Source organism: Embiotoca jacksoni, unplaced genomic scaffold (genome assembly GCF_022577435.1).
Source record: "Embiotoca jacksoni isolate LCO1_2020_lvr unplaced genomic scaffold, fEmbJac1.0.p SCAF_21, whole genome shotgun sequence".
Lineage (NCBI taxonomy): Eukaryota > Metazoa > Chordata > Actinopteri > Embiotocidae > Embiotoca > Embiotoca jacksoni.
The window spans coordinates 7318730-7341521 of NW_027185352.1; the positions used below are offsets into that span (position 1 = coordinate 7318730).

Below are 22792 nucleotides of genomic sequence, written 5' to 3' on the forward strand. Positions count from 1 at the left end.
CTGCGCTGTCTGAGTACCTTTCTAGTTTGTGAGGTTCCAGTTACTCTGGACAGTCTTTCAACAAAGCAATAGCAGTTTGGGCCTTTGGTACATCAGGTACTGAATGATGCAAATAGACCATTTAGACTATTTGGCTTTTTTTATTCTGATAAAGTGTATTATTTTAAATTTCTGTCACTCTTTCATGTTATAATATTTGTATAAATGACTCTTTAATGATGGGCGCTTGTAATTTATAGACTAATATATTTTCATCACATAAAACAAAAAGTTTTACACACAAAATCTTAGTCATGATATTACCAATCAAAAGCACAATCAAACAGACACATTATGTTTGTTTACTGCCTCCAAGTATTTCAGGATCTAAAAATATGTGACCATATGTGACGCGGTCAGGTGATGATGAGCCGGCTGGACGCAGTGAGATGTGGAGAAAAGAGTCTTGTTGTCTGCTGCCCCTTCGGGCTCAGATGTGCCTTTCTGTTTCTGCCGAGTCACTGCTGCGCTCTCATCCGGTGTCTTCAGTCAACGACTAAACTAAGCCAAAAATTAGATTTCCCAGGATTAGATTAAGTAGGTAGGGAATCAGACGTCGGGCTTTGTTGTTGCTGTTGTGGCTGATGATGATGCACGAGGATCGGCTGCCTCTCTGGGGAGTGAATTGATCGGCTGATTGTCGGAGGGACTGATGTCAGCGTGTGATTTGATTCCCTGGGTTTCAGGAAGGATGAGGTCAGCGGCATTGTGGCGTGGCACTGACTCATCTTTTATTACATTTTTTGCAGTACATCATCATTTATAAATTCCTCCAATTTCCTTAAATTGTTCATCAAGTCAGCAGTGGGATAAAGCTGATTTGATTCAATATTGTTTATTGCCAGGGTTTGATCCAAAATATCCCTTTTTGTTCACTTAAATATTTGATCAGCTTTCATCAAATTAGCTCTTCATGGAACTTCAAACCCCCAAAATCAAGGTGAAGGCAAATGATAGGTGTGTGTCTTCAGTTTCTTCGTGTGTGTGTGCGTGTGCGTGTGTGTGTGGGCGTGCGTGGGTCAGTGAGGAGTTCACTGTTTCTCAGGCTGCACTGTAATCGCAGTAATGAGACTGAGAGCAGGAGTCTATAACAGGATCTGTCACATGGGGAGAGGCTGACAAAGCCCTAGTGTGTGTGTGTGTGTGTGTGTGTGTGTGTGTGTGTGTCTGTCTATAACTTAAAGTGTGTGTGTGTGTGTGTTTTAATAGGAATGTGCATATAGGCTTCACTGCTGTATGTGTGTGCGTCTACCTTTCATCCTTTTAAGTGTTCAGTGGACTCTGTCTCGTCACTCTAAATTCCTTTCATCAGTAAATGCCAGCCAGCTGCTTCTTACTGAACTGTTTAAAAGCTGCTCGGTTTACGTCCATATCTTCAGCCATGTTAGAGTAAAATCGGTTTGATTGCTAAATTAATAATGAATGCTACCATTTTTGGCTAAACTGCAGCCCTATGAACAGAAATGTCTGTTACTGAGTGAGTGGTACAGTTACACCATTTGTCAGCCAAATGCCACGACTTCCTGTATCTGTTTCAAAAGAAAACCCGTAGTTTCAAATGAAAAGCTCTGTTGCATTTCATACACAGTCCAGCCATATATAAGTTTTAACTTAGTCTTGCTGAGCTCCTGTTCTCTTAAAGTGTCTGTTAGTCAAATACTGCAAGCTAGCTATTATTGCCAACTAAAAAAAAAGTAACTCAATGATATTCACAATACCCTTTTTCTTCGTTGGCGAATGTTGTCATATCCACAAACTGCACTTTAAAAATAAAAATATATTACTTACTTTTAATCATTTGCCAGCTACTCACTGCAGAGGTGTTTCCAGATTTCATCACCAGCATGCAGCACAGTTAGCATTTTATTATTGAAACTACACGCACTTCTAGTCACAAGATAACAAACATCATTTGGTTGAATGTAAAATGTGCTTTCAGAATAATTTTTTTTTTTTTTTTACATCAAATCGAACTTGCACCTTACGTCACTCACGCCCTCATGCTACAGTCAGAAGGTAAGCTCAGCATAAAGACTGAACGATTTTACAGCAACTCTGTAGCTAACTCATTGAAATGTTCTTGTTTATTTAATACAATTCTAAAAAGGTTCTAAAAAGTTTTCTAAAGCTGAACAATTTGCATAAATGGACAGGTATGAAAGTTGTCAATCTCATCAGCTCTCTGAAAGACGGGAAATAATTCCAAATAATGCATCCCTCTCCAAAATGTCAGACTGCTCCTTTGAGTCACCCGTCAAATATTAAATATATCAATAGATCAAAGTTGCATGTTTTCTTTACATCTCCTGCTCCTTCGGGTTGATCTTTGGCCACTTCCTGCGCACCTCCTTCCTGCATTGTGCACCACATGAGTGAAGAAACAACACAGACCTTTACTGTATGTTACAATGTAAACGTGCTCCGCTACGAATGCTAAAATAAAATATATAAATGTATCTAATCTAAATCTTTACACTCGTGGTCTTGTTATTTTTCTCCTTAGTAATTCCTCCAACAGCCTCAAACTGCAAACAACAGATTAATGTGTTGAGCAGTTATTGCGCAGAGGGTTGCCTTCAGGGGCCTCTGACCCGTGTGTGGGTGTTCACATTTCAAATTTAGTCAAAAATAAAGGTTGTCCATGTCCTCAAAATCAGAAAGACAAGACATGAGACCAATATAACACGCTGAAATTATATGTACAAGATTAAGAAAGTGTTACAGCATGAGTGTGTGTGTGTGTCTGCTTCAATGTGCACATTAAGCATCGGGTTGGGGTTAAATTTCCTGGAGAAACAGCCTGCGCGGCTCCTCGGAGCGTCACCCTAGAAGCTGGATTAGCCCTGCGAGTCTCCGCAGCGCTGAAGGTCAACCCTCATTCGGGCCAGAAGAAAAGAGTGTTTTGGGTTGAACCACGGAGTGACGCCTGCCAGATGATAATCATGGCTACAGCCAGTCGGTCCCACTAAATAGCACACCAGCTTCACACTTTGCCCTCACCTGTTTACGTTCAACCGAGATGTTTGATGCCAGAATAGTTGAGCACATACACGCACCCTGTAAATATTCAAAATAGCGGTCCATCGGTCACATCATGAATGCAACGCACTTCGTGTAACACGATCTAACGAAGGGATAATTGTCTTGAGGCGGTAGTTTTGCAACCCATGATATAGAAATTGCATTCATTCCACTTTACAAGGCATACTATATGTTTTAAAAAGGATTTCTATCTTTTAGACAGCCATCAATGCACTCAAACTCTAACTCTTGTTATCTGCACTAATATTTATAATAGTGTGATATAATATGTCTTTTATGTAGCAAAGTCAAGGTATGTGGACATATACATGGCCACCAACGTTGTATAAGCTAAAACCAGTGTTTTAGTAGTCATACCTTTTAAGTATAATATTGTTTCCGTTTTTTTCCCTTAAATATTTGGTTTCATGTTAGAAGTCAGATGAGGATATCGTTCATATCGGCTCGTTAAACGTCAGGCTGACGGCCCAGAGAAAGCTAGTTTAACATTTAAAATGGCAAACGGCGAGTATGCGTTCCAAAAATGTTGTATCTTAAAAACAATATTTTTGTCAGTGCTTAAGAGCAGTATTAACATGCTAACAACACATTAACGTATGACCTGTTATTGTGAGCATGTTGGCATGCTGACATTAGTATTTAGCTCAAACTGTACCTAATGGTGTGTTCGTGAGCAACTGGGGAAGTTACAACTGCCAACTGGGAAAATACGCCTGTCACGAGGAAAGCGGGAGGCTTTTGAGAGCTCCAGGAAGGTTTGACATCACTTGACATGGGAGTGTTTTTGGTGAATGTAGTGTGTACCGTGTTAAATGTTAGAAATGGCAGTACATCAAAATGTGAGCTGTGACGCAACATTTATGACTTCCCGAGCTTCATTTTGTCCCTGTGTGGATTTTGATGGATGATGACTAGGATGTTTGTGAAGGGTTAGAGCACATTTTTTGGAGGGTTGCCATATTGCCTGTTTGTGAACACTCTCAACTCCAAAGTGGGATGTACCCAAATGGGAACTTTCCCAATTCCCAGCTGCCTGAACGCCCGCAGATACTTAAAGATACTAATTACCAGGCACTGAAATTGAAGGAATATTGAAAACAACGTCTTAATTATTTGACGATCATACCCAGGAAACTCTTGGCCCCTTGTTGATCCAAGAAAGAGAACATGTCAGAATCAGTTCAGTGTGATTGTTCTGTGAAGACAGATGACAGGTTTGTGACTGCGTGGATGGACTGTGGCTCCTTCCTAATGCAGAGATTGTAACTAGTGTTTTGTCTGGGCTGTAACCATTATGTCAAGTCTGGTTCTCTCTTTCTCATTTCCTCCACTTTCTTTTTTCTTTTTCTCTCACATTTTCGCAGACATTTCTTTTCCTCTTTAGCCCACCATCGGGTCTTTATATAAACGGAGGACCCCGGGGACGTCGTAGAACCCGAGAAAACAAGCATCACCGCTTTGTGGAGACGAACACAATCAGATAGACGGGGCATTTATTCTCAACGAGGCCACAGTCGTACTGGCTTGTTTCCGCGGTTTCCTTTCAGCAACATCTCAGTGATTTCATTATACTTGACTGAATTCGACTAAATGCGACGTGTACTGATTAAGTCCATATTTTGTTATACTTTTTTTTTTTGTAAACACTTGGAGTGAACAATAAACCGGTGACTTAATACCCTCACTGGAAGCAGCAATGAGTGCCTCCGTTGTCAGAGTGGATTACAGCTCTCTGTCGAGTTTTTGGAAAGTGGCCAAAGGGATTAATGCAGATTCACTCCTGTAATGCCCTAACCCATCCTCCCATCACAGTCTGCTCAGATGACCTGAACCCTCTGACTAACAGTTACATCAGTTTCACCTGGAACAACCTCTGTCAGGCACTTTTGGAAAACTTAAAGCTGCATTAATCAATGTTTTATATCGACAATGTGTTTAATTACTGTGTGTAATTTGGAAGGGCTAGTTCGTCACACCTACTCACCAATGTATCATCTTTGGCCTTTTTTTTTTTTTTTACCATAAGAATTAATACAACTAAATGGTTCTGAAAAAGCTCCAGTCACTTCTTAAAATGCAATTTTATTATTCATGATATCTTTGAATATCAGAATTCTATAATGTTTTAGCCACGGTATGATAAGTATCACCTGCTTTGGCAAATAATAAAAGACACTGCAGGTTTTACAGACGTCATTCTTTGAATAAACTAGATGAATTGGGCACTTCTGCTGTCCACAGCACAAAGCTGACACGTCTACTGCTCTACAGGTGTTGTTTGGTTGAGCTGTCTTCTCCACCTTGCATCCGTCAGCTCTTTCTCTCTCCCAGAGATGGGCTGTTAAATAGCTGGGATCTGATGTCACACACACACACACACACACACACACACACACACACACACACACACACACACACACACACACACACAATGACACATCTGTGGATCTTTGCTACTTTGCCACTGTGGCTTCTGCTTTCTTTTTCTTTCCTTTTCTTTGGGTTGTCTTTTCCAGTTTATTTCCTTTTCTTTTGCTCACGTTCCCATGTCCTGCACTCTCTTACATTCTTTCTCTCTCTCTCTCACACACACAAACACACACACACACACACACACACATTGACAGTCCTTGCAAACCATTCATCTACTTCTATAGACTCTTGCTGTGATGGATGCCCTTTTTTTTTTATGTAGCACAAGTGTACACACAAGCACTGCACTCAGAATACAAACCTCATGCAAAGTGCCACATCTTTACACACACACACACACACACACACACACACACACACACACACACACACACACACACACACACGCACACACACTGAGAGTTAATGCCTGCCAGTAGAGAACAACAATAGCAGCCATTTAGAACAATACAGCTCTGAGAGTCTCAAGTGTCGGAGTTCTTTTTCAGTGTAATTCTCATATATCTGAGGTTTGACTGAAGCCTTAGAGGAATTAATTTAGTGCCTACAAAAGGTATTTTTCTTTCCATCGCATTGTCCAATATATATTTATATTAGTATTGCAGTGTTATCTCTGATATTTTCATCCAAGTCTTGCTTTATACAGTTTTCAGGATGTCTAACATTGTAATACTTCCAATATGTCCAAATATTTCCTGCAATATTTCCACTTCCTCTTCAGGTGGACTGAGACGTTGAGGAGGATATGATATAATAAGGACGCGTGTTTATTTGAACGAAAGCAAACAGCGATTCCTTAATGAAATCCAGGGCGGGACATATTTACCCAGAGCTGTCGTGCTCTGCTTCACTGCTGAACAGTGAGGGCACTGTGCTGCGTGTGAGGAGTGTGCTGGCACTGCATAGTTTTTTCACATACATAAACACACACGCACTGCACAGTAGCAGCACTCATCTCTGGTGCTTCAGTGAAAACTCTTCAGCTTTGCTAGACTTTTACCACCAAAGGCGTGATAATTACTCGTGGTACTCCAGCGCGAGACGAATTCTTCATCAGACTTTCCGACATTAACAAGAAGTGAAAGAGTTACTGTGGCTTTATAATAGTTCTAATATCGTTTTAATTTTTCAAAAGGTTAATCAAATACATATCCTTGTATAAATATTCCGTGTTGACATCATGCCGTCACGCACATAATATACGTTGTGCTGTTATGTTGCGTAGCAACAACGAGCAGTGCAAAAAGTGTCTCCACAGTGGAGGAGCGACTTCAGTAGGCTGGAAGTGGTTCAGTTACAAAAGTTCAGATGTACAACGAACTACAGTAACGTGTTTAGTAATAGGTTTATGTCGACGTATACAACTACGCTTGTTTAGTTTAAGTTGTTTATTTTCGTTATTTTGGGGGAAAAAAGGGCAGCTTTATTTAAATTTCCGATCCAAACTCCATTCCAGTTTGTGGCGGCACCATGGGGTTGTTTGCCACCCGCCATTAAAATACAAAAGAAGAAGAAGTCTGTTCTAGTTTGAGCTCCAGAGCAAAGCTTAAGAGTGATGTAAAACTATATTAAGATGGTTTTGGTACTTTATAACGACAAAAATATGTAATTATGAATGTCAAGACTGCCAATAAATCGTGTAAAATATGGGACATAGGTCCCATACAGCCATGCTAGCAGGCTCAAAAATATTTGAATCTTTTGGTCAACATTTAGTGTACTTACTTGGAGTTTTGGTTTTGATATAAAGATTTTCAGATGTTTCAAGTGCCAGTCAACCTTGCATTCAAGGGTTAATGTTGTTAATGTTGTTCGAATGAATATTCTCTCTATAATTACCTTTAACGCTGATAGAAATCTATCCTTACGGTGGGAACTTATGTCGTCTACGTCTCTTTCTGTCTATCAGGATCCGTCCTCAGCTGGCCAAGGAGAAGATCGAGGGCTGTCACATCTGTACGTACGTGATGCCCGGGGAGCCACAAGTGTTCCTGGGTAAGGACAAGGCCTTCACCTACGACCATGTCTTCGACATGGACAGCGAGCAGGAAGCCATTTACACCCACTGCACCGAGAGCCTCATCGAGGGTTGTTTCGAGGGCTACAACGCAACCATCTTCGCGTACGGACAGGTTGGTCAGCAGGCCTTTGCAGGTGTAGCATGTCTGCACGCATTTTTAAAACGTAAAAAAACTTTTGCTTTGCTTTTTTTTTGTTTTGTTCTTTCACATGTTATTGGATCAGCAAATACGCACACACCCTCACTTTCCATCGCTCAAGGGAACGTAGCCGCTTCCAGACTCCTCTGATTTATGGAAGCTTGTCATGTGAAGCTGATTTCATTTCATATCATTAGGCAAGTAATAAGGGAGTGAACAGACCTCACAGCCCGACTCTGTCAATGCTGCTGACGTGTTCCAACCTGCTTTCACCACCGCAGCTTCATATTGGCTCTGATAGATTAGCCTGAGAGGGAGAGAGTTTGTTACCCAATCAAAGCAAAGGGAGAACAGACTGCTTCACCTCATACCAGAGCAGAGAAGTAAACCACGAAGTCAAAACATATTTGAGACATAAAACATACGATACACTAACCTGCCCCCCCTGACATGTTTTAAAGGCAAAGTTGGAAATTTGGAGATATCCCCTTATTTGCTTCTTTTTTTTTTGCAGAGTTAGAGGAGAAGATTGATACCACTGTCGTGGTGTGTTGTACAAAAAGCATAAATGTAGTGCTGCCAGAGCACATCGTAATGACATGTCTCCAACTAATATCTTCGAGAGGAATTAACACAGTTCTGTTGTTTGGTTTGAAATTCATATACATTTTCCAAGTGCTTGAATAGCCAATCATCGCTTAAGTGTATTGCTGCATTCAAATGGGGTCGTATTTACGGTGTACATGAGAAGAGTCCATGTGTACCTCTTGTGCTACTCACGACGTAGGACCTCGAAACTTTCTATAAGCCTCGAGTTCACGAGTTGTGATGTGTTTGCTGATGTTTACAGAAATGTCAGAGGCCAAGGAAGTTCACTTTTGGTTGGATGTTAAGCTAATACATTGTAATTTTAGTCATGTAGAGTTTGTCTTCATAACTTAGATAAGAGCCAGCGTCTAAGAAAAACGTTGATCTGCCCAACGGCCTCATCTTTTTCCTCGATGCCTTTGCATTTCTTCCATTATGTTAGCTTGCTAAATGGTTACCCTGTGCGGCTTCTAGACGCCGTCCACGTAAGCTGTTGCCAAGCAACAGTGTTTTTACGGCTTAACCACTTGAACGCCGAGCATACGGTGCATACGGTCGACTTCCCATGTTGTAACCATGAGCTCACGAGTTCCATTTGAATGCAGCATATTTCATGTTCACTTGTGGTGACACTCAAGGTTTCGAGTTTTTTTATGTGCAAATTTATGTCGGAACTGAAACTGTGCTGTAAACGTGCAATCCAAAGAGAAAGGAAGAAACACTTTACAGCTGAACGAGTGCAGTTAAATGTCCATCCGCTCAATCTCCGTCTGCGCTCCTCTTCGTTCTGTTCATTATTCTCTGCTCACATTGTTCCTGTGCTCACGTCAAAGAGCCTTTCAGAGGGATCAGCGGAGGTCGTACACACTCGCACACAAAGCAGCTAAAGGCACAGACACGGCAATCACACAGGTGTGGTCTCGTAGAATAACACACATTCTCATTCTCACACACACACACTTGCTCACACACATCTTTTGAGAGACACACACACACACACACACACACACACACACACACTCACTCACACACACTCCTGTCAGGGTTTCTTTCAGGCGTGTCGGCGGGGAGGAGAGAGGTGACGAGCGAATTTGAACCCAATGTTGCATTCTTCTTTTTGTCACCATGGCGACCACCCCATCCCTTCTGACTCCCCCGCCTCCTCCCCCCGCCGCCTCCCCCCTCTTCTAAACTTCTCAGAAGTTCACCCCGACCCCCTTTTACAACCTCTTAGTCCCACAGACTTGAGCAAGTCAAGTCACTGCAATGATTTTGATCCATTTCGGTGACATCACATTAGATATTAAGACTTTTTTTTTTCTGAATAGGGGTTAAAAAAAAAAAAAAAAGTACAAAAACTGACCAGAACCACACATGAGCAGGGGGAGCATGAATTATTTCCTGTCGGTAAAATAACTGTCAGCTCTCCTGTCGTCTGTCTCGTGTCCAGACGGGTTCGGGGAAGACGTACACCATGGGAACCGGCTTCGACGTCAACATCGGAGAGGACGAGCTGGGCATCATTCCCCGGGCCGTCTACCACCTGTTCAGGGGCATCGAGGAGCGCCGACAGGCTGCCACCGACCAGGGCAGGCCTGTTCCCGAGTTCAAGATCAACGCACAGTTCCTGGAGGTACGGAAACACACACACACACACACACACACACACACACACACACACACACACAAAGGCCGGCCAAAGTGGGACAAATTCACAGGATTTAAACCCAGAAATGATCCAAGTGTTTCCACCTCAAATTACAATACATGTCCAGAACTCAGGCTAAACTTACAACCTAAATCCACTTCAGCTCCATTAGTTAGACATTGCCAGAACATGCAGACAGCAAGAGGTCAAAGGTCAGCAGAGGGTGTAACGGCTTCAGGTTGTTAAAGTGCCCAGATGATCCCAACTGCCATTAAACTGTCATTAGTGTGTCTCGGAGGTCAAACCCTGGCCTTATTTTTAACTGCCAACAAGTGGCTGCCAACAGCTGGTGAGGCAGCAGCTGAGGAGGAAGAGATGAGGCTGGGAAACGCAAATGACAGTTCTGATGATGACATGATTATTATCTGCGTTTTACATGTTTGTCTGCCTTTTAAAAAAAAAAAAAAAAAATGTCACGTACTCTCCAGCTGTACAACGAGGAGGTGCTTGACTTGTTCGACTCGAGTCGAGACCTCGAGGCCAGGAGGCAGAAATCCAACATCAAAATCCATGAGGACGCCAACGGGGGCATCTACACCGTGGGGGTCACCACCCGCACCGTCACCTCCGCAGCCGAGGTCAGCTTTAACACCCCAACACACACTCATGTCATTATAACACTGCTCTGAATATTTCTGCGAGTACCACTCCTACTTATGAAAATCCTCATTTTAACAATAACGCAACTCTTACTCTGAAATTCAACTTGTGATTGGCTTCAAACCAACACTACGATATTAAAGGGTCAGTTTAAACATCGTGTGATTTTAAAAAAAAATTTTTTTAACCATGCACATGTTGGAGTTTTAGATGTATTTTTGTACAGGTTTTAAGATTTCTCCAGCTCCACTGTGGCTGTGAGGAATCTTTGAGTTATTTATGACCAGGATATATCCTTCAAGTCACGCATAAAGCAAGTGTTGAGGGCTGCCGTCACGGATGGATGGCTGGCTTTGGAAATTACATGTATAAATTGAAGCAGTTACATTTCCTTCCAGAACAGCATTGTTTTTACCTCCATCCCCTCTCCTATTACATTCTCACTGTACAAAACGTTTCTATAAAAGCTGAGTATGTTAAGGAATATCTGTCTCTCTGTCTCTATTTTATCTCACAGCTACACACTGATCATACCGATTGCTTTATGATAGGCTGGTTCTGTGTATGTAACACTTTCTTGAATATGAGCCTCATGCGTTCCCTGAATTTCACCCAAAGACGTCTTTGATGCGAGAATACACACATCCTGCTGTTGTTTATCCCTCCCCGTCCATCTCTCCTCTCACAGATGATACAGTGTCTGAAGCTGGGCGCTCTGTGTCGTACCACCGCCAGCACCCAGATGAACGTCCAGAGTTCGCGCTCGCACGCCATCTTCACCATCCACCTGTGCCAAGTGCGAGTCTGCTCTCCCGATAACAATGTACGTATTGTAACAAATATCTCTGCTGCTATTGAACTAGGTCCTGATAATTTGATCAACTACGAAGTCAAAGTGAAACAAACACAGCTGTCGCACCAGCTGCAAATGTGTTCACTTCTATTTATGTTCCTTCTCTTGCAGGACAACGTAACAGATAACCGTCTAAGTAGCGACTCAGAGATCGACGAGTTTGAGACGCTGACAGCCAAGTTCCACTTTGTGGACTTGGCTGGTTCTGAAAGACTGAAGAGAACCGGAGCCACAGGAGACAGAGCCAAAGAGGGCATCTCCATCAACTGTGGACTGGTGAGGAAGCTCAGACTGTGGAGCGAGAGAGACCCCTGTTGGCCAGAATATGAATTACACTGATCATTTCTGTCACTGATACAAATCCCCGTATTTTTATTGTGATTGAAAAAAATATATATATTCCATTGACAATCCTGCCATTTTGAAAATCTATTGTAACTCCTCCTCTCCTGCCTCTCTTGACCTCAGCTCGCCCTGGGAAACGTCATCAGCGCTCTGGGAGACAGGAGTAAACGCTCCACTCACGTGCCTTACAGAGACTCCAAACTGACCCGGCTCTTGCAGGACTCACTGGGTGGCAACAGGTCTGTGGGGCTAAATATAAGAAGAATATATTAAACATGCAAATATGGATGAATATGTTTGATAATGGGCTGCGTGGTGGTGCGGTGGTTAGCACTGTCGCCACACATCAAGAAGGTTCTGGGTTTTCGGCAGGTGCTCCGGCTGCTCCGTGATCCTGTATATGATAAAGGATTAAAATAATTATTCAAGTTTTTATACTCTATACACCACGAGAATATATATTAAAAAAATGAAGAAGATATGAAGACCTTTTGATAACCTGTAATTACCCATAATATCCTTAGATATGTATAGGTTGTGTGGATAATATTGGGAGACTGATCATTATTCTTTACTGCCTTCTACAGTCAAACAATGATGATCGCCTGTATCAGCCCGTCCGATCGGGACTTCATGGAGACCTTGAACAGCCTAAAGTACGCCAACCGGGCCCGAAACATCAAGAACAAGGTGGTGGTGAACCAGGATCGAGCCAGCCAGCAGATCAGCGCCCTGAGGACGGAGATAGCGCGACTGCAGATGGAGCTGATGGAGTACAGGACGGTAAGAAGAACTCAGGAAAGAGAGGATGGTAGACACTCATAAGAAAATAAATCTGATGGTATGGAAAAAATATGTATGATATTAATCACCGTCCATGATATCCAGGGAAAGCGTATGGTGGGCGAAGACGGCATGGAGGGCATCAACGACTTGGTCCATGAGAACTCCATGTTGCAGACAGAGAACAACAACCTGAGAGTGAGAGTGAAGGCCATGCAGGAGACCATCGACGCCCAGAAAGCCAGACTCACGCAGATCCTCAGTGACCAGGCCAACCAGGCTCTGGCCAAAGCAGGTAAGACAATTTATCTACATTTCTTCCTTTCACCAGAAACGCTACCATGTCAAGTGACATTAAACCTGCATCTTAGAGCTCTCAAAAACGTTCCTTGTGGGATGTTTTTAGTTCAACAGACGTTCAGGTGTATCTTCTCAGTCAGTGGTCAGAACTTTCCCATTTCCCAGTTGTTCACGAAAGCGCCATAATATGGCTCTGGATGAAAAGTCAGGGTTCACTAAAGTATGTTTAGTATTTTTATTTATTTGGAGCTGCACATCAAAGATCTAATTACATGTAAAAGTTGCAACGCTGTCACTTTTTACTTATAGGTGAAGGTAGCGAAGAAATCGGGAACATGATTCAGAACTACATCAAAGAAATCGAAGAGCTCCGGTATGTATGGTTACTACATTTATATGGTTTTATTTTATTTTATATTCACCTCTTGCCAGTTCATGTCATTTAGCAGAAGTACATGTCCTCAACCACTGACTAATTTAGAAATAAGTACACACAGTAACATTCAACTTTTCATTTGAAGTGTAGAGCTCGACTGATACCGAAATTTGGAGGCCGTTACCGATATTAGGAAGTAAAGAAATTCTGATATTGATATATCAACTAAAATGTGGTTGTTGAACACTGGTGACAAACACATGTAATGAAAGCAGGATATTTTACAGTTTAATGACAAACTTTATTGTCCAAAATAACATCAGTGCATCGAAACAATGAACGTCACTGCAAATGTAATGATTATAAATAACTATAAATACAAAAAAAACACAAATTGAACAATTTCTAAAGATTTTATTTTGCATTATGTTCTGTACGAAAATGTTTTAATATCGGACAACATGTATGTCAACACCGATATATCTGTGTTAGGCCAATGTCAGCCTAAAGAAATCGTCCAGTCGATAAATCAGTCGGGCTCCAATAAAGTCTGATTAGCTAACAGTGTTGTAGTGTTGTTCTTGGATTCGCTTGTAGATGTGACAGTAATAACGCTCGCATGCCACTTTCTCAGGGCTAAACTTCTTGAGAGCGAGGCTGTGAACGAGAACCTCAGGAAGAGTCTGTCCCGGGTCTCCACTCGCTCCTCGCTGTACGCCGGCCCCGGCTCTTTCTCCCCCGCCCTCCTCGCCCCTGAGAAGGAGGCCAGCGACGTCATCGAGATGGCCAAGAAAGACCTGGAGAAACTGAAGAAGAAGGAGAGGAAGAAGAAAAAGAGGTAGAGACAGTTTTGTTTTTGTTTTTTTTTCTAACCTTCTTGCCTTGTTTTAGAGAAATCCAGGTTCAATTTGTTTGTGAAAGTCGTGCACACTCGTGTATGGATCTATCACTGCCAAAGGTAGTAATGACCGTCTGTGGAGGTCAATAAGAACAACAGTCACATTGTCGGGAAATACAAAATAGTCTTAATGTTTGTCTTTTGCCACGGCGAGGGTGTTTGTCCTGCTGTGTTGTGGGTAATTATCTCCTGATTTCCTGCATTAGCAGTCTGCACCCTGATGTTTCTCTAATGGAGTGTGTGCTGGATTTAGACAAGTTGATGGTGACAGCCGTTAATGAGGATGCTTCTGTGACGAGCTGCGGCACGCCGGAGCACAATGATCATTTACCCTTTCGTTAAGTGTGTGTACATGTGTACATGTACTTTCTGTACTCACATGTATTCCCATACATGTGAGGGCCAGTTTTGAGATCAGCACACTACAAAGAGTGCGTCAACTGGCTTCAGCAGGATTTCTTTACATCTGCGTCATCGGGATTCATCGTTTCAGCTTACTGTCTTTGTCTCTGCACTCACCTGGTCTTTTCTTGCTGCTCTGTCTCTCGGCTGTCTGTCTGGTGAACTTCCCTCGCTTACCCCATATTCTGTGACCTCCCTCCCACCTTCCTCCACACCTTCTTGCCATCCTCACCCCCGCCCCCATCTCTCTGTCTGAAGACTGAGGCGATACGAAGAGAATCTCCAGCGCGAGGTTGAGCACGCCAGGTTTGCCACTTCCCATCCAGAAATGGGTCAAAGTATAGAATCGGAAACTGATTGAGCAATGTGTGCCTTTTTGAAATGATTTCCGCTGATTGTTGACCCCAATCTTCCTTTCAAAGTTCCCAAAGTAACAAATACTAATACTTTTTCTGCACCTACAGGCGGTTTACACTCCTGGAGGGAAGCAGATATCCTAACCAGCTCTCACCTCTCCTATTTGCTGCACACTGCAAGATGTTGATCAGGTGTCATTATAACCAAAACCTAAAAAAAAAAAAAAAAAAAAAAAAAAAATTGGAGTCGGATTTGAGAAAAAGAGATTATCGATAGTGTATAAAAACGTATTAAAGTTCATGCTCAGAGCATTGTCTGTAGTATGAGGTGCAATGAAGAAGTTGTAAGACTGTTAGTGTTGCGTACGAACAGAGCGCAGCATATTAATAGACATCAAGCAGATGGAAGCTATGACCCTCGTGAGTTCGTATTCCAAGTTATGTTGCTTGATGAACATCAGCACCTGAGTTACACACATTTTTGCGACCACTGGTATGTGCACATTTATGATTTTACCGTGGATCTGAAACCTGAGCAGAGATCGCACGTTCAAATTTGTGTCGGAGAACAGAGAGGAGTCGGAGGGAGCCAAATCCGTTAAGTAGCTATGGTGAGGAGTGACGATTGTGGGTGTCACAACCCGGCTCAAGGCTGGACAAAAAGGGGTGAGACCACACATGAGTTGCAACTAGAAATATGTTTATTTTTAACAAAACTTAAAGTGAAATAAGTGCAGATGAAACAAAACCGAACCAAGTGGAAGCAAAACGAGAGAGAGAGAGTGAGTGACTGCTCACCACCTTCTATAGTGGAGCCAGACCAGGTGAGCTGAATCTCCACCAGACTCCTGCAGGGGACAGGTCTGCTCAGAGACTCGTCACAGCGGGCAACATGCTGTAGGCGGCCACATTGTAATGGTGGAGAACCAAAGTAGCACGGCGCCACAGTTCAAGTGGTTTGCACTGAATGTTTTTCCTTCAGGTGCCTCCAGAACAGTCCGAGTGAATGTCAAAGAAAACCCACCTGTCTGCGCTCACCTGACTCGACTAGCCTTCTTCGGTCACGGACAGTGATGTTCTGCCGGCTCATTGTTTCATAGCTGTCAACTTTATGAAGCGTTTCTGTTGGTGATTTCCTGAGTTTGACACTAAATGGGATGTACGCTTTTTGCTCAAGTTTGTGGTCCATGGTGAAATTACATGAATTGGTCCTAAAAACGTGTATAACTTCCCTGCTGTTCTATAGCTCCCCCCTGCTCTGTGCTCATCACTGTGCTGCTCTCTGTTTGTGCGCACCAGAAACAGTCTGAACTTGTTGATTGCCCCTGTATTTGGTCAGCAGCTCTTTGTAGTGTGTGGCAGATTGTAACGTGGATGGTAGTAACTCTCACTCACAAGCATTTAATCCTTTTTATCTCTCCCGCTGTATTAATGTTGCCCTCAGTGAAATCATTCATTCATCGACACTGACTCCACATCTGCTCACGATCTGATGAAGTGCATAATCAATCGCATGTGCCCTTTATCTGTCTCGGTCTGCTGTTAATCTAAATCTAAACCATCCATTTACCTCGTCAGATCTCTAACAGTCTTTTCCTCCCTTTATAGTGTTGTCAAAGAGGAGGTGCCAGACAACGATCAGGAGCAAGGCACGGAGGAGGCGGAGGTGGTAGGTGGAGAGTCGTTAGATTAAAATTAGATTAAATTACTCTGTCAAGATGCTTATCATTACTCACTGTGCTGTTAATTCACCAGGAGGGCAGCGACCACGAAGAAGCAGAGGACGCCGAGGGGGAAGAGGAGGACCTTGACATGGCGGGAGAAGAGACGTCTGAGGATTCTGACTCGGAGGAGCTGGAGGAGAAAGGTGAAACGATCTGTGATGAAATGAGACATTACAGCGTGTTCGGCCCGTTTTTTCTTGGATGATCTCAGATCAGAAGTGAGCCTGGAGTGACAGCTGGATGATTTTTTTTTTTGGCGTGCAGAAAACGTCCAGGCGGACCTGGCCAACATCACCTGCGAGATCGCCATCAAGCAGAAGCTGATAGACGAGCTGGAGAACAGCCAGCGGCGCCTGCACACTCTCAAACACCAGTACGAGCAGAAACTGATGATGCTGCAGCACAAGATCAGAGACACGCAGCTGGAGAGGGACAAGGTGCTGCACAACATGGGTACGACACACTATTGACTATTTATTTGAAAACTTTCACCTCGTGTTTTGACATGGAAAGATTCAGTTAAGTTATCAATGGCAGTGTTGAAAGCCTGTGTAATGTCCTTATTTTCTCTTAATATCCATCTAAGAACAAAAGAAATGAAAAGCTTCTCCGTCTTCCCCTTTCTCCAGGTTCGGTGGAGTCCGGTACGGAGGAGAAGGCCAAAAAAGTCAAAGTGGAGTACGAGAGGAAGCTGAGCTCCATGAACAAAGAGCTGCAGAAGCTGCAGTCGGCTCAGAAGGAGCACGCCCGCCTGCTGAAGAACCAGTCGCAGTACGAGAAGCAGCTCAAGAAGCTGCAGCAGGATGTCACCGAGATGAAGAAGACCAAAGTAAAGGCTTTTGTTTTGGCAGCCTCTCTTTCACTGGACATGTTGCAGTGCTGATTTTAACCCCTGCTGTGCTGTGTTTGTCCACCAGGTGGTACTCATGCGTCAGATGAAGGAGCAGCAGGACAGAAACAGAGTCAGTGAGTGCAGGAGGAACAGAGAGATCGCCACTCTGAAGAAAGACCACCGCAGAGCCGAGGTAACAGCCAGGGAAACTCTAGTTCTAGTTACTTCTATTCATGTCATTTTTATTATTTCTTATGTCGTAGTTTTATTTGGAACTTTTCATTGACAGCCACAATTAATCCCACATAAAGTCAAACTGTTTAAGCTGACGCAGCACCACTGTATGAAACTGACACCAGTTAAGTGAAGGTTGTGTTTCAGAGCAACAATTAAGAATAAATAAATGCTCTTCGGAAAATGTTTAAATATATTTCTTGGTGTATTTCTTTCTTTTTTTTGTGATGATCACTCATCTCAGCTCTTCGTGTATCAGACACACTGTAGATGACTGTTTCTCTTCCGATATTTGTCTCCTCTTTTAGCACCAACTGAGGCAACTGGAGGCCCAGAAGAGACAGCAGGAGCTGATACTGCGCAGGAAGAATGAAGAGGTTAGTAGCACTTGGTTTGAATCTGCTTTGTTCCACAGGCTTTCCACTCATTGTGGAATTTCTGGAATATTATGGAATTATAAAAAGTGTATTTCAGATATGGAAAGTCAGGGGATCTGATCATTTCTTTGATCCAAGTCCTGGAATATCATGGAGTTTTTGTTTGCGTGTTTAAATATTTTCCATGAAGTATCTTTCTACATAGTGTTTTTATCCCCCTCTCACTCATCAACAATCACTTCAGTCAAGATATGCTTTTTGCTGTAGCTGCTAATGGAGTAAAACATGCCAGGAAATTTTAAAAAAATTCAACAGCTTTGATTACAAAACGAGGACTTTATGCTCAAAAATTACATACCCATAATAAAAAGAGTATATCTCTGTAACCACAATAAAAAACACAATAAAAAAATATATATTTTTAATAATAAAGGGAACACTTGTGAGATTTGTTCAGATGTGTAAATATCAGTATATATGTCTAGGGCTTAAAAGGTTAAACAGTTAAGAATCTAAGTTTTGTCCTAAAAACTGTGATCGAGTAAATAAAGATCACGAATTGTTGGAAATAAAATGATAAAAATAGATCTTTTGAAATTTAACGTTTTAGTCAGTGAAAGTGAGGGAATTTGACATTCGCCTTAGAGTGGGGGACCCTGGTTACATCTCCTGTTTCCTGTTTTGTGAACTGTGTCAGGTGACAGCTCTCAGGCGGCAGGTGAGGCCCGTGTCTGGGAAGATGAGCAGGAAGGTGAGCTTACCTGAACCTCAGCAGGAGCCGTCGCAGAGAGCGATCCCGGGAAGGCTGCAGGCGTCTGGTGCAAGCCCTGCCAACGGAGCCAGGTACACCACCCGAGCTTGTTTACAACGTGTGTGTGTGTATCGTGTTTGGTTTTAAAAGTCCTGAAAGCGTCGTGTCTTCCTCCTCAGGAGTTCCCCGGTGCGGATTGGAAGTATCTACCACAGCAGGACGGCCAGGACTAAGTGGCAGTCCCTGGAGAGACGAGTCAGTGACATCATCATGCAGAGGATGACCATCTCCAACATGGAGACGGATATGAACCGACTACTGAAGGTTGTAACATGTCAAGATGATGGTGAAAAATTTTAATAATGCAGAAGAATTGTGGGGGTTTTTTTTCAACCCAGAAAAAATGGAAGATGCAATATGAATGAAAATGTATACATTGAGCTGTATTTTCTTAGTTAGCTTTGTTGGTTAATCTTAATCACAGTTAATCTTGTTACAAGTACCAGCCTGTTCAGCAATTTTTTTTTCAATTTTAAACCATAGTCAAAGGTGAAACAAACACAAATAAAATTAAAATACATACAAAACAACAAATGTTGGTTTTCTAAAACGTGTTTAAAAAAAAAAAAGAAAAAAAAAAAAAGCTTTAAAGCTTTTTATTTATTTTTTTTGCTCTTTTTCTCTAACTTTCCTTCTTCTCTCTTCTCGCCGTTTCCCCAGCAACGGGAGGAGCTGACCAGGCGGAGGGAGCGAGTGTCCAGGAAGAGGGAAAAGATGGCGGTGGAAGGCGCCGATGCCGACCGCTCCCTCACCTCCCTGAACGAGGAGCTGGAGTCTCTGAGCGCCAACATCGACTACATCAACGACAGCATCGCCGACTGCCAGGCCAACATCATGCAGATGGAGGAGGCCAAGGTGAGACAATGTCAACCATGAAATTATTTGTCACATGACTATGTCACATAGTCATCACCGCCTCATTAGTAAGTACAGGCATGCTTTAGGCTGTAATCTCCAGGCAATCAACTATGGAAATAATTGCATAGTTCAGCACCCCCGTTCAGTCTCTGAGTATTTTGAGGTGCCACTTTGACAAACAAGCATCAGGCGCTCATTTGTCAGAATAACAACGGCTCAATAAAACAACACCCTCCAGCAGGGCGTCCCATTAATACAGTCGAGCCGAAACACAGAAGCCTAATGATGCCAACTGAGCGGTAGTGTGTGGATGTTACTTTACAAAAGAATATTTGCTGTTCATGCACTCACAGCACTGTCCTGTAATGTTGATGTGTGGAGACACTTCATGTTGGTTCGTACAAACTACGGAAACAGTGCAGGTTTAGAATTGGACCGCTAACGAGCTTTAAAACTCGTTTGTGTTTGAGGTTGCCGGTAGTTAGAGTGTCTTTTGGACATGAGGCTCGCTGTTTCCTGTCCTTGTGCTTAAACCTGTGATTCCCAAACTAGAACATGAAGCTCCACCTGGAGGAGGCCTGACGACTGCACTCCAACTGGCCTAAGTGCAAAAAAAAAAAGAAGTCATTTTATTTTATTTTATTAAAAACTAAAATTATTATGTACAACTTAGTTGTTAATCTTTGAAGTATTTCAGAAGTGAAATTTGCTTGTGCCTCAGCCACATCAGGCATAGCATAACGCTGACGTTATCTTGTTCCAGTCGGATTGTAACCCGCAAGTTGTTCGTTTGAACGAGCTGAATGAGGGCAGTTTTGAGTTGACAACACAAACCAAAAAGACGGTTGTTTCTACACGTCTTCTCCTGCCGATTTGAAGTGACTTTTGTTGGAACTCTGATAAATAAATGTATTTTTTCATTTTGAAAAAGGAGCTTTGTGATGCTTTTATTCAGCCTTTCTGACATTATGGTTAAATCAGTGACTTTTGTTTCATTAAAGAAAAAATTAATATTGATTTCTGCAGTGGGAAGTAGCGCTTGAGAAATTTGATTCGGTGGTACAAGGTCTGAATATGTTGTTAACCTCTGTGTTAAGCTAAGCAAAGATTTGAGTGAGTATATTTCTCAATATGTTTCCTGTATTCTTGTGTCCGGTCCAAACCAAGGTTCATATTTTTGTGACATCGTGTACATTTCATCTGGTTAGTTTTGGTTTCACATGACATGCCTACACGCTGACATCATCACCTACATGGACTTTGATTGGTTTGTAGACTGAGTGCACATGACGCCAGTGTGTTGGCAGTTCAGCTGGTTGCCTTTTCCATTTGTATAAAGGGAAAATGAATGAACAATAATGAATGGACAACAGTAATTGTATTGCCACTTCCTCATTGTTATTATGGCTTTACTACCTTTACTACTCCTGCTCACCCCATGTGCTACCGTGGCTCGTTTCCACTTGTCTTCTGGTTCTCTTTCCTTTTCTATTGTTTAATGGGTGACGATAGCCTGCGTGTAACTGGTCAGGAACTTTGAACCATTAAAAAAAACTGTTTTCATACTGAAAATGAACAGAACCGTGGTACATTTTGATCCTGACTCAGACCACCTCTTTAGGTTGGACCAAATTTTGGTTCTCTCACACCAGCTATTTAAGTTTGGACCAAACAAAAAAGTCTGAATGTCCACAACAACAAAAAAGGATGGACTCAAAGCATCTTAAATAAAATGTCCTATGATTAACTTTCCTACAAGGCCACTTATTTAAATCTGTTATCGTTCTTTGTTGCAGGAGGAGGGAGATACTGTGGATGTTACTGCTGTGATCAGCTCCTGTAACCTGTTAGAAGCTCGCTTCCTGCTGGACCATTTCATGACTATGGCCATCAACAAGGTAACCTCCTCACTTCATGTTATTAGTGTGTCTTTGTGAGCGTTTAACAGGTTATGTCAGGACTCTCTAAAACTCTTCTTAATATTTCTTGTTTGTCATGTAACCCCACCCCTCCCCATAGATTATAAACTGTCACGAAGCAATCATTATTTGTTTTTATGATACCCATATCTTTTAAGATATATAAATTTGATTGTTGGTTGTCATGGCAACTTGTTTATGATCTATTCATCTTGAGCTTGCTTTCTTCATAGCTGTGGCTCCTCCATGAGATTGAATTCAGCGAGACTTTAAATGGAGAAACTTGATTAAATTAAACTCCGATTAGATTAGGTGAGATTAGATTTGATGAAACCTAATGAGGAAATGCATTCAGCTCAGCAGCAAAGCACAAGACTGACGCCATGAATGAAGAAGTGGAAGTAATTACAACATCGTACTAAACTTTAAGACATCGAGGCTTCACTGCTGTTAAAAAGCTCCTCTTGTGCTTGAGGGGCAGCATGTGTTTGCACTTAATAATTAAAAAGATGATAAACTCTGCTGTGTGGTCGCTGTCAGGGTCTGCAGGCGGCTCAGAAAGACTCACAGCTGAAGGTGATGGAGGGCAGGTTGAAGCAGACGGAGATAAACAGCGCCACCCAGAACCAGCTGCTGTTTCACATGCTGAAGGAGAAGGCTGAGATCAACCCGGAGCTGGACGCCCTGCTGGGCAGCGCTCTGCAAGGTAGGACCCCCCCCCTCCCCACCAACCAACAATCGATAACCGGTCTGAGCACGTCAATCAGCTTTTCAATCATCTTTTCTTCAACCATGTGGCTACACTTTATTTTCCAGGCTTCAGTTTTTCCCCTGCGTGCGCAGAGAAAATGAATTACTCAAACGTCATATTTTATTGAAGAAACGAAAATGAAGCCGGCAGAAATAAAGAGAAGCCATTTCTTCCTCCTTGGGTTTGATTTTGATTTGATTTCTGTTTGTTTTCTCTGTTGTGTTGGTGTGAACTCAGAGTTAGGTTACCTGTCGCCAGGTGAGTAAAAGATGCATAGCAATGTGACCGTGTTTGAGAGAGCGAAGCACATGCACACTACATGATTTCTATCAAATGTACTCCAAGTTTAAGACATGAGTGGAAATAAACTTAAAATAAAATGAGCCTTCCAAAAAAAAAAAATG

General features: G+C 42.5%; 1 protein-coding gene across 3 annotated transcripts in view; it reads left to right on the forward strand.

Annotated features, from left to right (window-relative positions):
- Positions 1-22792, forward strand: part of LOC138202561 (kinesin-like protein KIF21A) — a 40729-nt gene that overhangs the window by 9228 nt on the left and 8709 nt on the right. The window contains exons 2-24 of one of the 3 annotated variants that reach the window (XM_069156663.1): positions 7424-7646; positions 9712-9894; positions 10398-10547; positions 11258-11392; positions 11534-11698; positions 11891-12006; positions 12355-12550; positions 12656-12845; positions 13160-13223; positions 13861-14064; positions 14785-14832; positions 16491-16551; positions 16638-16749; positions 16871-17059; positions 17236-17435; positions 17524-17631; positions 17981-18049; positions 18747-18892; positions 18980-19124; positions 19521-19715; positions 21515-21616; positions 22178-22343; positions 22626-22646. In XM_069156663.1, coding sequence (XP_069012764.1) covers positions 7424-7646; positions 9712-9894; positions 10398-10547; positions 11258-11392; positions 11534-11698; positions 11891-12006; positions 12355-12550; positions 12656-12845; positions 13160-13223; positions 13861-14064; positions 14785-14832; positions 16491-16551; positions 16638-16749; positions 16871-17059; positions 17236-17435; positions 17524-17631; positions 17981-18049; positions 18747-18892; positions 18980-19124; positions 19521-19715; positions 21515-21616; positions 22178-22343; positions 22626-22646 — 3188 coding nt within the window. The remainder of the gene's footprint in view (positions 1-7423; positions 7647-9711; positions 9895-10397; positions 10548-11257; positions 11393-11533; positions 11699-11890; positions 12007-12354; positions 12551-12655; positions 12846-13159; positions 13224-13860; positions 14065-14784; positions 14833-16490; positions 16552-16637; positions 16750-16870; positions 17060-17235; positions 17436-17523; positions 17632-17980; positions 18050-18746; positions 18893-18979; positions 19125-19520; positions 19716-21514; positions 21617-22177; positions 22344-22625; positions 22647-22792) is intronic. The other 2 variants (XM_069156664.1, XM_069156665.1) reach the window with 2 other exon arrangements.